At 48.7% G+C, this 17,565-nt stretch overlaps 1 protein-coding gene across 1 annotated transcript; it reads left to right on the top strand.

Annotated features, from left to right (window-relative positions):
* Positions 1–375: 375 nt before the first annotated feature.
* On the top strand, positions 376–16,507 carry DDA1 (DET1 and DDB1 associated 1). Its single transcript, XM_032975958.2, has 5 exons — positions 376–486; positions 731–811; positions 8,289–8,340; positions 9,553–9,614; positions 10,237–16,507. The coding sequence occupies exons 1-5, from the start codon at positions 424–426 to the stop codon at positions 10,345–10,347; spliced, it is 369 nt and encodes a 122-aa protein (XP_032831849.1). The 5' UTR covers positions 376–423; the 3' UTR covers positions 10,348–16,507.
* Positions 16,508–17,565: the final 1,058 nt, after the last annotated feature.

The raw sequence follows: 17,565 nt of genomic DNA, 5'->3' as shown, positions 1-17,565 counted from the left end.
TGAGATCTCGGGCGAGGCAATTCTGGGCAAAGATGCGTAATCATAAAACAACGTTGGCAATCGTCAGGTTACATTACAACAACAACAACCACCACCATCACCAAGCAGCCCTGGTGATGAGACACCGGGTGTCGAAACGACTCCATCGTTTTGTTTTCTTTTGAACCAATGGGGAATGTGGGGGTGGGGGGGTTGAGTGGGGGGTTGAGTGGGGGGAGGGGTTAGTTGGGTGGGGGGGGTCAGCGGTGTGGGTTTAGTGGGGGGGGGGGTTAGTGGGGTGGGGCTAGTGGGGGGAATTGAGTGGGGAGGTGTTGATTGAGAGGGGATGGGAATTGAGTAGGGGGGGGGGATTGAGTGTGGGGGGGGGGGCGGGGATTGAGTGGGGGTGTGGTTTCGTTCGTGTGAGGAGGGGGGGGTTGACGAATGACGCACTTCCGCCCCCACAAGGCGTTGCGCGGGGCCCGCAGGAGGCGGCGAGGCGACATGGTGGGTGGTGGCGAGACGCGGCTCACGAAGCCCGCGGGGCCCCAGCGAGGCCCCAGCGCGGCCCTTGCGGCAGCAGCAGCAGCGCGGCTTTCCACGAGCCCCGCCGCACCCCTCGTTAAGCGAGGCGGTGGGGTGATTTGGGTTGGGGGGGGAGGGGAGAGGTTGTTCATGAACGAGGTGGGTTGTGTTTCACGAGCGCGTGTGTCTTGTGTGTGTGTGTCTCTCTGTGTTTCTTCTCCACCAGGCGGACTTCCTTAAGGGTCTTCCCGTGTACGACGAGAACAACTTCAGTCGATACCCCGCTGACTCTGTGTGCAAGGCCTCGGTGAGACAGTCTATAATCTCTACAGTATACATGTACAGTTTGTGCAGTATACATAATGCAGTTTATACACGCAGTGTACTGTAAAGCTACTACCACCCCGCCGACTGGGTGTGCCAGGCCTCAGTGAGACAGTCTATCATCTCTACAGTATACATGTTGTACAGTCTGTGCAGTATACATAATGCAGTCTATACACACACAGTGTACTGTAAAGCTACTACCACCCCGCCGACTGGGTGTGTTAGGCCTCAGACAGTCTATAATCTCCTCAGTATATATGTTGTACAGTCTGTGCAGTATACATAATGCAGTTTATACACAGTGTACTGTAAAGCTACTACCACCCTGCCCACTGGGTGTGCCAGGCCTCAGTGAGACAGTCTATAATCTCTACAGTATACATGTACAGTCTGTGCAGTATACATAATGCAGTATATACACACACTGTATCGTAGATCTATTACTACCCCGCCGACTGGGTGTGCAAGGCCTCAGTGAGACAGTCCATAATCTCTACAGTATACATGTTGTACAGTCTGTGCAGTATACATAATGCAGTCTATACACACACAGTGTACTGTAAAGCTACTACCACCCCGCCGACTGGGTGTGTTAGGCCTCAGACAGTCTATAATCTCAGTATATATGTTGTACAGTCTGTGCAGCATACATAATGCAGTCTATACACACAGTGTATTGTAAAGCTACTACCACCCCGCCGACTTGGTGTGCAAGGCCTCGGTGAGACAGTCTATAATCTCTACAGTATACATGTACAGTCTCTGCAGTATACATAATGCAGTATATACACAGTGTATCGTAGACTCGTACAGCTGCTACTACTACCCCGCCGACTGGGTGTGCAAGGCCTCAGTGAGACAGTCTATAATCTCTACAGAATACATGTTATACAGTCTGTGCAGTATACATAATGCAGTCTGAACACACAGTGTATCGTAGAGCTACTACCCCGCCGACTGGGTGTGCCAGGCCTCGGTGAGACAGTCTATCATCTCTACAGTATACATGTTGTACAGTCTGTGCTGTATACATAATGCAGTTTATATACACAGTGTACTTTAAAGCTACTACCACCCCGCCGACTGGGTGTGCAAGGGCTCGGTGAGACAGTCTATAATCTCTACAGTATACATGTTGTACAGTCTGTGCAGTATACATAATGCAGTATACACACACAGTGTACTGTAAAGCTACTACCACCTCGCCGACTGGGTATGCAAGGGCTCGGTGAGACAGTCTATAATCTCTACAGTATACATGTACAGTCTGTGCAGTATACATAATGCAGTATATACACAGTGTATCGTAGAGCTACTACTACCCCGCCGACTGGGTGTGCCAGGCCTATATCTCTATCGCCTACAGTCTTTTCCCCTGCAGCCTACAGTCTATCTCTCGCCAACAGTGGCATCAATATAAATGTGGTGTCATTAAACCCGCCACCACCCGACACACCCAATTAGTAAGGGTTGTCACGTAAACAGAACGTGCCAATTCGTTACTAGTACAGCACGCCGGTCTGTTGGGAGAGCAAATATACAATATTTACATTCTGAGTACGACGTTTCGCCAGTAATTACCACCGGCATCATCAGGCGATGACCAGATTTGTGGAAACCTGTTTCTTTCCTTAAATAGAGGGATAGATGTGATGACGTCACTTGTGATTGGCATGTTCTGTTTACGTGACAAACCCTTAGTAATTGCTGTGCCGGGTGGTGGCGGGTTTAACGACACATTTATATTCACACGATCTAACCCAAATAAAAAAAATCCATATTATGGATAACTACCTTATCTGTCTTATAATGAGCCCTGAAGTCAGCAGCGGTAGTTCCCAAACTGTTGGAGACGACATTTTGGCCGACCGTCCGGGGCTTTATAAGTGGGCCCCAGGAACTGTTTGCAGACATACCGTATTTTCCCGCATATAGCCCGCATACACATATAACCCGCAGACGCATATACCCCGCAAAAATAGCGTTTTGTGGAAAACAAATTTCAGATAGCCCGCACCTCCATATACCCCGCATGCATTCATATCTTTAACGTCGTTACCGCAGCTTAATTCCATCATATTAATACAAAGTTTACATTTGTAATACATTCCACTATCAATTGTTAACATTAAAATCATAACGTGCACAAAGAAAACAAACTAACCAGAAACGAGTGAACTTAAAACAGTAAATAAGTTACAAAAGTAAATATCCAATATACAAGTAACACATAACTGGTAGATAAGTAAGCATACTGTTAGGCTTACCAGCATTCGACCTCATCATTAAAGCTACTGGACCGGTCTGAACAAACCGCTGTACAGTTTTAGCACTGGTATATTGCGCACTGAGCAGACAATAGCGGCACTACAGTAACGCCATTGCCTCCTAGCAACAAAGCCATTGGAAGTTTGAAACAAAGCTCATGGTCGCGACTGTATAGTGCTCAGCCAATAGCAGCGGCTTAAGGGACTCAGCAATTACGATTCCGCGTTTGGTAGACGCTTGTTAAGGCCCTTCCCATTGTCCAATCCATAGCCTGAGCTGAAACTTTCGCACCCCCCTACAGCCACTGAAAGTAATACGGTAAACAAAGTGCGCCCACTTCAAACATTGTCGTTTCATTGTACAAACAATTCGAATAATTTAAAACGTGATAACGTGCAATTTTAGTGTGAGTGGTTTATTCAGCAGTGCTTTAGTCAAAGGTAAGTGTTGCCTAGTGGATAGTCCTACCATGAAAAAATTTAACGAGTTATGACATGTCACACGTGTAAAATATTTTTGGGATAGCCCGCACCTCCGTATACCCCGCAGAGTCTTGTTTTGTTATATGCGGGAAAATACGGTAATTTTACAGCTATATTTTGTAAGACTTTCAAAGTAACAATTGACGGCACTTTTAGAGGAGTTTTAATCTAGAAAAGTACGTTATTGGCGGAAAGTGCTCCGCAAACATTGAGGGTTGACGGTACAAGTTTGAAACCACTGTTCTTGAGAGTAGAAATCTGTATGAGGTGGGAGGTCGAGAGATGCTGTCGCGTTTGTATGCAATGTAAACCCACGTTTTGTTGTTTGGATCTGTTGGACTTGCACAGAGACCCACAGACTCGCAGAGAGCGCAATAGACCATAAAGACTCGGACTCTGTACCCCAGTTCAACTCCAGGCTTAAGGACCATTCTCCTTGCGTTCTGCCTATGATTGACTGCCTCTTTCTCACTATAAAGTAAACGTCCTTATTGTTTATGTGCAGCATCTACAGGTGCAGTCTTATTTAGACACGAAAGTAGACTCGATTATCCATGCTAATGATGTGTAGGTTGGCTGCGGATAATCCAAAAATATCTATTTACTGCGGATCTCTGTCTAAGAAAATGTTGTTTATATTCTTGGTTCTTTCGGTAAAGTCACGTAGAAGGGAAACTATAAAATAATAAAAATATAAAATGATAAAATTCTCACGACGTTTCGACTGCAACACAAGCAATCATCATCAGGTGTGAAAACCACAACAAGAAAATTTGGAAAACGTGGCGGTTATTTTTAACGTTAGCACCACGGAGAGAGATTTGACAGTTTGTTCAGATGGATGAGTCCATCTATGTTCGGAAAAGAGGAGGGGGGAGACGAAAAATAATGGATGAAAAACGCATGTCAAAAATGTTATAAATTGATTTGCATTTTAATGAGGGAAATAAGTATTTGACCCCCTCTCAATCAGAAAGATTTCTGGCTCCCAGGTGTCTTTTATACAGGTAACGAGCTGAGATTAGGAGCACACTCTTAAAGGGAGTGCTCATAATCTCAGCTTGTTACCTGTATAAAAGACACCTGTCCACAGAAACAATCAATCAATCAGATTCCAAACTCTCCACCATGGCCAAGACCAAAGAGCTCTCCAAGGATGTCAGGGACAAGATTGTAGACCTACACAAGGCTGGAATGGGCTACAAAACCATTGCCAAGCAGCTTGGTGAGAAGGTGACAACAGTTGGTGCGATTATTCGCAAATGGAAGAAACACAAAAGAACTGTCAATCTACCTCGGGCTGGGGCTCCATGCAAGATCTCACCTCGTGGAGTTGCAATGATCATGAGAACGGTGAGGAATCAGCCCAGAACTACACGGGAGGATCTTGTCAATAATCTCAAGGCAGCTGGGACCATAGTCACCAAGAAAACAATTGGTAACACACTATGCCGTGAAGGATTGAAATCCTGCTGCGCCCGCAAGGTCCCCCTGCTCAAGAAAGCACATATACATGCCGTCTGAAGTTTGCCAATGAACATCTGAATGATTCAGAGGACAACTGGGTGAAAGTGTTGTGGTCAGATGAGACCAAAATGGAGCTCTTTGGCATCAACTAAACTCGCCGTGTTTGGAGGAGTAGGAATGCTGCCTATGACCCCAAGAACACCATCCCCACCGTCAAACATGGAGGTGGAAACATTATGCTTTGGAGGTGTTTTTCTAAGGGGACAGGACAACTTCACCGCATCAAAGGGACGATGGACGGGGCCATGTACCGTCAAATCTTGGGTGAGAACCTCCTTCCCTCAGGCAGGGCATTGAAAATTGGTCGTGGATGGGTATTCCAGCATGACAATGACCCAAAACACATGGCCAAGGCAACAAAGGAGTGGCTCAGGAAGAAGCACATTAAGGTCCTGGAGTGGCCTAGCCAGTCTCCAGACCTTAATCCCATAGAAAATCTGTGGAGGGAGCTGAAGGTTCGAGTTGCCAAACGTCAGCCTCGAAACCTTAATGACTTGGAGAAGATCTGCAAAGTGGAGTGGGACAAAACCCCTCCTGAGATGTGTGCAAACCTGCTGCCAAACTACAAGAAACGTCTGACCTCTGTGATTGCCAACAAGGGTTTTGCCACCAAGTACTAAGTCATGTTTTGCAGAGGGGTCAAATACTTGCTTCCCTCATTAAAATGCAAATCAATTACATTTTTGACATGCGTTTTTCCAGATGTTTTTGTTATTCTGTCTCTCACTGTTCAAATAAACCTACCATTAAAATTATAGACTGATAATTTCTTTGTCAGTGGGAAAACGTACAAAATCAGCAGGGGATCAAATACTTTTTTCTCTCACTGTATAATAATACTTTCCTTCTACAAAGAGGACTGCCCATGAAGTGGATATCAGAGCCATGTTGGTCAACATCAATCAAACTCCGCCCACTGTTGTAAAGATATGCAACTACTGTACTGTAGGGGCGATCACGTGGATTTCGAATTAACCGGAGCACATTTGTTCCATTTAAACACTGTGACTTGTAATGCACATTTCCAAGAGTAACAATGTATCTGTTTTTAAATGATTAATTTGGGCACAAGGGAAAATCCATGAGTTATTAATTTGTCAAAATCAAAAGTGCGCGGTTTATCCAATTTGCGGATTAACTGCACGCGGTTGATCGAGAATCTTCTGTATACAAATCTGCATTGTACTTACTGAACATACGAACCTCGCTCCCTATTCGTCCATATCTAGATGAACCAATCAACGCCCAAGTTTGGCGCGATTTCAGACACCTCAGTTACTCTAAAGCAAACGATTCACCGTTCAGGCTTTTTTTTTACGACTGACGTCCTCAACGAGTGGACGGCTAGATGCGTGCGGCGATGCGTGAACAATTTGCGTTGCGCGCGAGCGCGTCGGGCGTCTGTTGCGTTGGCGCACGCAAAAGCGCACATGGTAAATAGGTCGTTCTCGCGGTCGTGTGGTTCGTTCAACACCTTCCAACGGATGCATCACTCTCTCGGCACTGCTTGCCGACGTGGAGACGAGAATCTCGGTAGCATCAAACCGCGTAGAACCGAAACGTGTTCCAGAAAACGTAACCTCACGAGGTAAACCGTGTTTTTTGCCAAAACACGCGTTCGGTAAAACCGCATTGGGCAAGGTTTTCCTGTATTGTGTATATGCTGCTCTCTGCGCTAATACTCTGAACATCGCCGTGAGAGGTTGTGCACATTGAATACACTGAAGTCTGTATCTCTACTCAATGCTATACACTCGTCGGCATGTTTGTGAGGAGGCCCTCGTCCGGCAAATGAGCAGTTCATGTAAACTTTTACTCCATCACCTTTCTAGTGTTTGTGCTCTTAAGTTTTCTCAGTTTTTTTTTACCTTTGCTGTCGGCAATCTTCCATCTTGTTTGTCTCCTGCCCCTCTCTATCTTCTCGCTTCCACATCCTCTCCCTTCTCTCCTCTATTATTTTCTCTCTCCAAACTCTGATTCACTCTCCTCCACTTACATCATCGCCTCTCCCTTCCTGAGCCTTTCACTCTACCCTCTCTGCGCCCTCTTTGCTTCCCCTCTTTCGCCTCTTTGCTCCCCCTCTTGCCCCACTCTGCTGCACCTCTTTCCCCTCTTTGCTCCCCCATCTCTACTCTTTCCACCCACTCCTCCCTCTACACCCACGCTCCCACTCTCCTGACTCCACCCCTTCTCCCATCTTCATTATTTTCTCCATCCACTCCTGTCCTCAGCGCCTCCTTCTCCACACCCACCTCCCCCTCTGCGCTCTCCTCTCTCTCTTCGTCCTATTACTCCGTTTGCTGTTAACTGCCAGGGTGGCTCTGCCCACCCCAGTCCCTTCCACTTTCTCAACTCTCCTCTCTTGCTGCATCCCCTCCCTTCCATCGCCTCCCTCCGTCTCTCGTCTTCCCTCCCTGTTTCGCCTCTCAGTTGTTCACGGATGATGTGGGTTGGAGTGGCGTGGCATTGTGATGTCACTTGCCATCCGGGGTTTATTTTCTCTGATCACTTTCAGGCAGTGGCCGCTCCTGCTGCGGCTGTTGCGAGCTGAGATGGGTAGAGAGAGGGGGAAAAGGGTCGAGGGGATCGTCACTGCTATGTTTGGGAGGCAGTATTTTAGCATTGCAACTTCATTGAGAATGCAGTCTCGCAGCAGCAGCTTCACAGAAATCTCCCTCTCTTATCTGCTTCAATTTCCTATTCTTTGTAATGTATGGAGTGTTATAGCCTTACAGATGCTATCGCACATGTACGTGTCCTGCCCTTTGTCAAGCCACTGCTGGATTAGAGACCTCCCAACGCCATGCAGGTTGTAGGGTGCTATTTGACCATGCTTCACATTTTTTCGTGCGCGCACGTGTGTATGCATGTCGTGGGGAGCGGTAGTGTAGCGGTTAGCGCGCTGCACTACGAACCTGGCAACCGAGTTCAATTCCCCCAAACGCCCAACACCAGTGACGATTATCTGAACCGGTCCTGGGCCTCCCCTAGGTCGACTCTGCCTCAAATGAGTACCTGGTGTGGTGTGAACATTGCCACCGGGGAGACAAAAGCGGTCGGGTGTGGTGCTGGCCACGCACCCACTCGTGCCGGCCTTCGTAAGTGCTTGCTAACACCACTTGCCCCAACAGTCTGTTAAGGCTACACGGGGGAACTTTGTCTCTGTCTTTGGTGTCGCAGAGTCGCAGGCCGCCCGTGTACCTGCCGACGCGCGAGTACCCCTCGGAGCAGGGTGAGACGTGCACTTACACTACACCCCCCATCGCCGCCCCTCCCTCCACGCGGCAGCTCCCATTACACAGTCGTCTATTAGAGGGGCGACAACACCTGCTCACCCGCCGCGTCAAATGAAGGTGGAAAATGACCTTAGAATTGCGCAGGGTTGGGTGAACAAACGTGAGTTACGGGGCATCGTGTTGACTCTAAAGGAAGGGCAAGTGGGCTTGGGCAGGAGGCGATGCTCAGACGATGAAGTGGTAGCCAGAGGCGGAAGGAGCGTGCGGTGAGAGGGTCGTCTGCTGCAGAGATGGAGCGATGGGAGCCGGTTCGTATGCAGGAGCTGCTCGGTGGATTTTTGCGTCATCGAGACCGTGAGAGAGGTGGTGACTGCTTGGGAAGGCCTTGAGCGGTGAATAGATTGTGGCTGATGATGAATGTGCTATCGAGATGGGTATTCGGGAAGAAAGCTTTCCTATGTAGGTACAAGGGGATAAGGATTTTGTATTTAAAGGGCCGCATGCTTGTATGCCTCTCTAAGCACCTTGCATCTCATCTCAACCATTCCAATGCGATGCTGCAGTTTAGCTCAGGATACGTCCGGTAGCGGCTGTCCCTGTGCGGCACAACGGGAACGCAGCACTGGCCTGCCAGTTGGGCATTCGTCTGACAGCAGGGGGCAAAGTTGCCGCGTTGCGTTTCCCCAGATAAGTAATTTATACCGTGAAGATGGTGCACGTGGCCTGCGCATTTTAAAATGACGTCCTGGGATATTTAACGTCCTCTGTGAAGCAGACACAGCCGTTTAACACGTAGGCTTTCGCGACCAATGTCATCCATAATACAGGTTTCTTGGATTATATCACGGAAATATATAAACACACCGGCGTGCTGTACCCGTAACAAATTGGCTTGTTCTGTTTACGTGACACACATTACTCATAGGCTATGTCGGGTGGTGGCGGGTTTAGCGACACATTGATATTTACGCGATCTCACCCAAAAAAACTTTTAACATGGAAGACACAGCTGTGTTTGCCGCCCCTCCACGCTGCTGTCGTTCAGTCGTTCGGCAGCGACCTGACGATGAATCCTAACCAGACAAGTCCCCGGACAGCGCAGCCTCTCATCTTGACAAGGGGAGCCTTGGATGCTTGCGGAGGCGACGTGGTCTCGTGTGGTTTCACCATGCCGTCGTTCACGTGCTGCACTGTGGTTGTTTTCGCAGTCATCATCACAGAGAAGACGAACATCCTCCTCCGCTATCTTAACCAGCGGTTGGACAAGCGGGTGAGCTCCCTACCGCCCGGTGCGCGCCGCTGTAGCGTCCCGGGCGTGCCGCGCTATATTCGGATAAACGACAGGAAAGGAGAGAACCTCACCGACGGCGAGCTGGGACAGACGGAACTCCCCTCCGTGACGCTCGGTGGCAGATCCAACCCCCACATGTCATTTTGTGAAATTCGTGCGCGTTACAACCGTGACGATGGCGCAGGATGTGCATGCGTAATGTATGTGCATCGTGCACGCACGTTGTGCATGCACATTATGTATGTTGATTACCCTACGAGTAACCCAGTCGTTAATGGATATCCACTGTCATTTATATGGATACATTACCCTGCCTACCCCACCCTCGGTCTTCGCGCCTATTTGGCTCACAAGTGACGACATCACAATTATCCCTCTGTTTAAGGCCGAAATAGGATTCGGTGTGCTGTACGAGTAACGAATTGGCACGTTTGGTTTACGTGACAAACCTTACTAATTGGCTGCGTTTTGGGCGGTGGCGGGTTTAACGACACTTTTTTACGCGATCTAACCCAAAAAAACCCTGTTACGGATTGTATCATTTTTTAAAATACGTTATTATAGAGCGTCGCGTAACGCCTCTTCTTCGCCACCCCCCCAGAGCTCGGGCAAGAAGCGCGACCAAGGCCAGATGGACGCGGAGGGCGAGGGTGCAGCACCGCCGCAGAAGATGCCGCGGCACGACAGCGAAGACATGAACGAGGACACTTAAAAAGAGCCGCCCCGCGCGCTGCCGCTCGTCCGTTTTGGGGGTGGCTACTCGGTCGGCCGTACGGCCGGTTTGTCGGTGGCTCGCTCGCCCCACCCCCTTTGTTCACCGTCATCACCACCCCCCCACCCCACCGCCACCCCCGGCGATCTCGCGTGTCCGGGCGGCGGGAGCGGCACGGGCGTGAGCGGAACCCGCTCCCGAGGCTCGGCGGGGCCCGCTTCCGCTGTGCTTTGGCCAAAACGAATGCTCTCGTTCGCTCGTGCGCCCGCACGCACACGCTCGCTTACTCAACGTACCCACGATCGCTCGCCCACTTGTCTCTGCGTACCCGCGCTCACGTGCGCACCTGTTCATTCACTCACCCGTGTATACTTGCATAGTCGAATGGAGACTCGCCGACCCACACCACGTACGCTCAATCGCCCATTGACCCACTGGCGTGTGGTCTTCGATTCATTCACTTGCACACCAACCCACTCGTCCACTTACACGGGGTCAGTTGTCTTTTAGTCATGGCATCCCACTCGCTCCAACGCACCCACTTAACCGTCTCGTTCACCGAGTCACCCACTCAACCCGCTTGCCAACATGAGGTGGTTCTTGATAATGGTAACCCACTCGCCCACCCACCCATCCGACCCACTTAACTGGCTCACCCACCCACTCACTCATCCACCACCCACTCTACTCACCCACCCAATCTACTCACCCACCCACTTTACTCACTCATCCACCCATCCACTCGACTCACTCTTGCGTACAAATGGAGCACAACTACAATTGACGATGGCATTTTCCTATAAAAAAACATACTCGCACTCATCTCACAAACGACCCTTCCCCTTCTAACAACGTTTTGTTATATATATGTGTATATTATTTCTTGTCGTTTTCGTCTTTTACGTCTGCCACCCGTCTGTCCGTACGTCTATTTACTTTTTGTTTTTAGTTTGGCGCGTAACGCTTCCTGCGGACATTTGCGTTTTGCGCTGTCTCGGACCTCGCGATCTTTTTGTCATTGTCCTCCCCCCCCCCCCTCCTCGTGTCCTCCCCCCCCCCCTTCCCGTCCCCAAGTCTCCCCTCTCACCGATGCCCGCAGTGAGCACAGTGTTGCCCACAAGCCCCGTGGACGCGTCACTTTTAAAACGTCACCCGTGAACATTTTTGCTTCGGCGTGTTTGACTCGGGTCAGCACGCTGGACCTGCGGTCTAGTGGTCACCGAGTCCGTTCTCCCACCGGTGCAACCGACGGTGCAAGTTCACGAAACGCCCCTCCCCTGCCTCTGTGCAGCCAGCAGTTATTCATCGAGATCGCCACATTTGGACTGCAGGTCGTGTGCGGCGGGGGTGAAGTGTGGGTTACTCCCACCTCTTGGACGATGTGTTTGTGCAGCGTGTAAGAAGAGTAAGATGAAAACAACCACTCGAGTGGCTCTTTAGAGCTCAGTCTAGCGGGCGGGGTGCCCCTTTCCCACCGGCAGTGGTGACAGAAAATTACAGCTGCTCGCGCTCGCCACTGAACATCAGGGCCACAAGCACGTCCTGGCTGCCTGTCTCTCTGGCGATCCCCCGACGTCGGTAGGTGCTGCCGCTGAAGTGCGCAGGAGATGCAGTCGGGGTGTTGCATTGCCTGTCAAGCAAGTTTAAAAGAGTTAAGAGAATGCAATGGGGGCACCCTTACCCTGACTCGGTCACTCACTCGCTCCTCTTTCAAACGAGGGGTGGGGGGGGGAGGTTGCTACCCGTAAGAAGTTTCTTTCGCACTAAAGCAGCTGCTGTAGTAAATAAAACTAGGCCCCGTACCTTAACCCTGACCCATGCCGGTGCTAGCCCAATTAAATTGATGCCATTTGGTTTTGTAATTTTGCCGTGTAAATTTGCAAATTGAAGCATGCAAATCGGTTTAATTCCATTTACTTTAGATTTTCACTCCCCCACCCCCATGTGGAGCTGTCAACTCATTCGAGTTTATTCGAATGGACTGCGTGGCAAATGAATTATTCCTCTTTCGGTTTAATTTGATTTTATTTAAGTCATCGTGGGAGTGTCAAGTTGAACGTTCTCCTGCTATATTTAAACGGTAACATTTCATAAAAACCGACTAGCGTCATCTCTCGCCGGCACTGAAACGCAACTGGCATGAATGGTCCTACGTGCGGGGGAGGGGGGGTCTTGGTTTGTTCCTGCAATGATTCCTTCGCCAATTTGGTGGGATGTTTACCAAAAGTAAAACACTCCCGTGTGTGCGCGTGCGCCAAGTCATTTCACGCGCTGCGTTGATTATCACCAACATCGCTAAGCCTCTCCCGCTATGGGGAACAACAAATCCTTGAAGCTAAAACCTGTCACTGCCTCATCGTTCTGATGTGGAAACCGGATGGGATTGCTTTTTTTTTGCGGAGGAAAGAGGATTTTTACTGCAGCAGCTGGTCACCGTGAAGCTCACTTTGCGGTTCCTCGCGCTTGTCTGAACACGGTATATATGACGCCGAGATCAAACGTATCGATGGATACATTTTTGGGGTGGGGGTAAAGGATATGGTGGTGAGAGTGGATGAGTGTGTGCAAATTAAATGTTTTGTTATTTTTAAAAACAATTTGCAGTATAAGCAGTGTACGGAAGGATGGAGGATGTGTACCCTTCGTTTTGCTTAAGGTATTTCTGCAGTGCCAATGTCTCTCTACCTTTGGTGACAACAGAGTTCACCGTGGATTGACAATTCAGGTGTGACGTGCATTTGGATCTCTTGGATGTCCGTTTTCCACCGCATCTGAGCCAAGCCAGCCGAGCGTCAATTGTTTTTTTACCCCGCTGGTTATTTTGCTGCGCCGCAATCAAATCGCTGGACTGGCCTAACAAGACGAGGGCCAGGGGGGTCGGGCTAATGCGTTTATTGCGCGAGGAGAATCCCGTCAATTCGACTTAACCACAGCATCACCGTGTCGCCCCCCCCCCCCCACGCATGTCCCGGCTTGCTCGTTGCGTGCGCCGTCAACACGGCATCTCGTGCAGACGCGTTTAGCGGCGTGGACGATAGCGCGCATCGAGTTCCACAACCCGGACAGCACCAGGGGGACCGGCTTGGCATGGCCCCAGCGCGGCTTGGGTTTGGCAGTGGAAATTGGATGTTAACGAGCGGCGACGTCGTTTGTTGGCCCGACAGCAGGGGGCGACTCGACGGTGCCGGTTTGGAGGGGGGGGGGGGCAGTGGCGATTGCCACGTCTGCATTTCTTGGGCGATGTAAAAGTTGGACATTTGTATTGACTGGGTGACCGGTAGTGCGCATAGCTCATTGTTTTATCATCTTGAAAGTTACATGCTTAAAAAGAAAATGGGGAGGAAAATTTGGGTTACAGAAAATCTCGATTTTATATTTGGACTCGATACCCTTGAGAACCTTTTGAGGATTGTTGAATTTTTTTTTATATATATACCTGCCCCAAAATTTGAAGGGTCTTGAATACAAATAATTTAGGTGTTCAGATTTTTTTTATGTCATTTGTATTTAGCACCCTTTAAAAACACTGCGGGTACAACCGTCCACGGTCATAGCTTCAAAAACTAAACTTCAAATTTTGACCCAAAATTTGTTAGCCTGAAATTTAAAAAAGTTGGCTTTCGAATTCATTGGATTGAGCGCAGACACGATATTTGTCAAATGTCCACTATCAAGCCCTATGAAACAATAAAAATGTACTTGTGCCAGCAAGTCAGGATTATCTATAGAGATAACTATGATGTGACATGTTCAATGGACTACTGCTGTACTCCCACCGGATTATTTGCCGATTGCTCACTGTCTGTGCTAGAACATCGCCTAATATTTCGCTTTTAAATTGTTCGCCGCTAAAATCCTACAAAAAGAATTGTCTTTAACCTAGGTGTTTATGAAGAAAAAAAGATTATCTAATTGGGTTCGCGGCCGAATGAACAGAGGCACACAAATGCAGCTCCGTGTGCCCGCAGATTAAAACCAAAGCTATCCCAGGGGTCTCAATCCTCTTGGGTTGAGCCACCACCGGCTGTTTCCTGAAGCCCCGCGCCGCTCCAAGGTGGTTTCTGCCACCAGAGGAAGAAGAATGTAGCCAATACTCGACCGCACGAGTTTCCTCATCGCAATTACCTTCAGACGATGGTCAACTCATCACTTCCTCGTGCCCACTTGTGCATTCTTTTGAGACTTCAGCTGCTGTAGTTTTTTTATATGTAAATAAAAGTCTGGCCCAATTCGAATTGACTCAGTCGGCATTTTTTTTTACCCGCGCTTTTTTGTTACATTAATTACTAAACTTTAATTCGACCGAACATTTTGGCCGTGTTAATGTGGAGTGTAGAGCGGCAAAATTGAGTTTGATTCCTGTCCACGGCTAAACATCAGTGGCGAGTGATATCTGCAGTTCCTGGGTTACCTCATCGACAATGCGCACTAGCCGGCTTGATAAAAGTGTGGTCACACCGACTATGATAAGGGTAGGCGTGCATCCTGCTTCTCTTCCCTTAAAACAACCCCCATCTCTTCTCCCTGCCCCCTCCCCCCAGCGACATTTAGGAAAACCTCAATCCTTGTCACTACTTCTAACCCTATCTCTACCCCAACCCGTCACTACCCCCCAACCCCTGTAACTATCACTACCCCAAAACCCATAAGCATACCCCAACTGCCTGTTCTGTCACCGTAACCACATCACCACTTTTCATAATAACCACACTCTTCATCTTAACGACTACCATCTTATGTACAATGTTTTATGTTGTAAAGCGCCCAGGAATAAGGCGCCTACATACATCTTTCACAAGATACGAATTTTGACCCAAGCTGGTGATCCTCGTCGTCGTAGAGACACTGGCTGCCAGACTTTTATTTCGGCTGTCGACAGAGCACGGGATGATCGATGAAAACTCCCAAGCGGTGTGCACCTTGCGTTTAAGAATCGCCGCTTTATTAATTCTCCAAGAAACTGCGGTGGATTCGGCATCGCTGACACCACGTGGAATGAATTACTTGGCTCATTTGCTTCGAGCGTCGGTGCCCACTCCATGGGGACTAACTCCTTGTAACTGCAGTTAACGTTGTTTGATGAGGCGACAAGCGAGGTTGTTAGCCCCTTCGGAGGCTCCGCGCAGCGACAAGGCACGTGTGCGATGTACATTTTAACTGGAGGTTTCTCGCACCAGTAGAGGTTTTTTTTTTAAAGTATTTTAAAAAAAATCACCTTTTTGGGATAAACGCCCGCACAAATGTGAAGGCTCAATCCGATAGGGTGCAGAAACCTTGGGTGGCCGTGTGCGGAGTTGAACCAGGCCTGCACGTTTGACATCGACCATTTTTGTATGTCTTTATTTTTTTAAACTGTTGTTGCTGTTCCGGGCAACTTATCGTTAAATCCACATTTTCTGGGTCCTCTCTATTGGGGGAGGGATGCCCTTATTGTGATGGGTTGGTTGAGCTTGGGCGATTTTTGACAAAACAGTTCCTCTTATTCGGTCACCCGTTGGTTGTATCGAGAATAATTGTAATGCCATTTACTCGGGATTGACCGAGCCTGTTTTCCCTAACATTTTACTTCTGTGAAGTCCCTTCACAAATGGCAAATCTACATTCGTTGTAAAAAAAAAAAAGTCGTTTGCAGAATTAGAATTTGTAAATCCCTCACCGTTTGCTTTTTTCTGCCATTCCGCACGAACGATTGCCGTTTCTCACGCACGTTGCCCAAATCTGCTTTCCTTGCACATGTCTCGTTTGCGGTTCCGGTTTTGATCCGTTCACCTTACTTGGTATTGGTAGCAACGGCCAAATCTTGTTCCCCAGCGTGCGCCTCCCCACAAAAGGCCGGCGTTTCGACGGCGGCCGTTTTTGAGTTCAGCTCGTCGCTTGCCATCGCACGGTGGAAGATTTCAGCATTCGTGCACACGGCCCAACTGCGTTGCCGCTCTCCGCAAAAACGGACAGCGGCGCTTTTGTTTTGAAAAGAAAATAATGAAAAGAAAAACATCCAACGAACGTAAACGATTTAAGGAGTTTAATCTAAAAAGTAACCAAATGTCTGAAAAAGCAGGCTTTTACAAGTGGTAACTTTCTAAAATGGTTAGCAGCCCGAGTGTTGGCCATGCACACAGCTGTATGTAGTGTGTTTGAATAAAGTGTTTTGCGGATAAGACATTTTACTTGCTTTTCTCTCTGGTGGTGTTTTGTGTGCAAGTGCCTGCTGTCCATCACTGTGAGATCAACTCACATTAGCTGCATTACTTGTCTTGCGATTCATATCAATGCTGGAACCTTTTACTTGTAGGCACCTCCTGGTTACACCAGCCCACGGGATTATTGTGTCTGTCCGTCCTGCGTGCATCCAAAAATGGGTGGGGCTGGATGGGGAGGTGCTGGGTGGGGTTGGGTGGGGAGGGGCTGGTCACCCCGTGGTGCCCTTATAAAACTCAACGTTTAACCTACTCAAGCCGGCTTGTGCCCGCCCTCAGTCGGGCATATTTGCGGAATACACCACGCCGCCGTTGACCCTGGCCATTGGCCGAGGAACCCAACGTTCCTACCAGCTCCCTCCACAGGAATGTGTTAAATAAAAATGTCCTCCCAATGACATTACAATTGTGCTATGGGCGTCAAATCATGAGAACACATTTCAATTATGAACTCCGCAGCAATGGGTGAATCGCCCTGAGACAGGGCAACCTCTGGAAGAACATCCCTGTACTAAATCGGACATCCCTTCCAATATCTATTATCCACATTGGTGTCACCACCTCTTATTTTTTTACCAGGTAAGGCCCACTGCGCTACAGTGAGGGAAAAAAGTATTTGATCCCCTGCTGATTTTGTACGTTTGCCCACTGACAAAGAAATTAGCGGTCTATAATTTTAATGGTAGGTTTATTTGAACAGTGAGAGTCAGAATAACAAGAAAATCCAGAAAAACGAATGTCAAAAATGTTATAAATTGATTTGCATTTTAAAGATGGAAATAAGTATTTGACCCCTCCCCCCACCTCTGCTGCTTATTTAAGCCTGTCTGTTCATCCCTCCGGCCCTTTTTCTTGCTTCTCTGTCCGTCTTTCCTCTCCTTGCCTCTTGGTGTCCCTGTATATGTATTTCTGCTACCTTGTACCTCGTATTTGTTCGCTGTCTATGCTGGTGTGTTCAACCCAGAGGATGAACACGAAATTTAGCACTCTTCTGAAATTCGTGGTCCGCCAGGCAAGTGTC

Source organism: Petromyzon marinus, chromosome 57, assembly GCF_048934315.1.
Source record: "Petromyzon marinus isolate PM22_M1 ecotype Great Lakes invasive population chromosome 57, UKy_Petmar_22M1.pri1.0, whole genome shotgun sequence".
NCBI lineage: Eukaryota > Metazoa > Chordata > Hyperoartia > Petromyzontiformes > Petromyzontidae > Petromyzon > Petromyzon marinus.
Note: the sequence above shows the minus strand (reverse complement) of the source record. Positions and strands in the feature narration are given on the sequence as shown.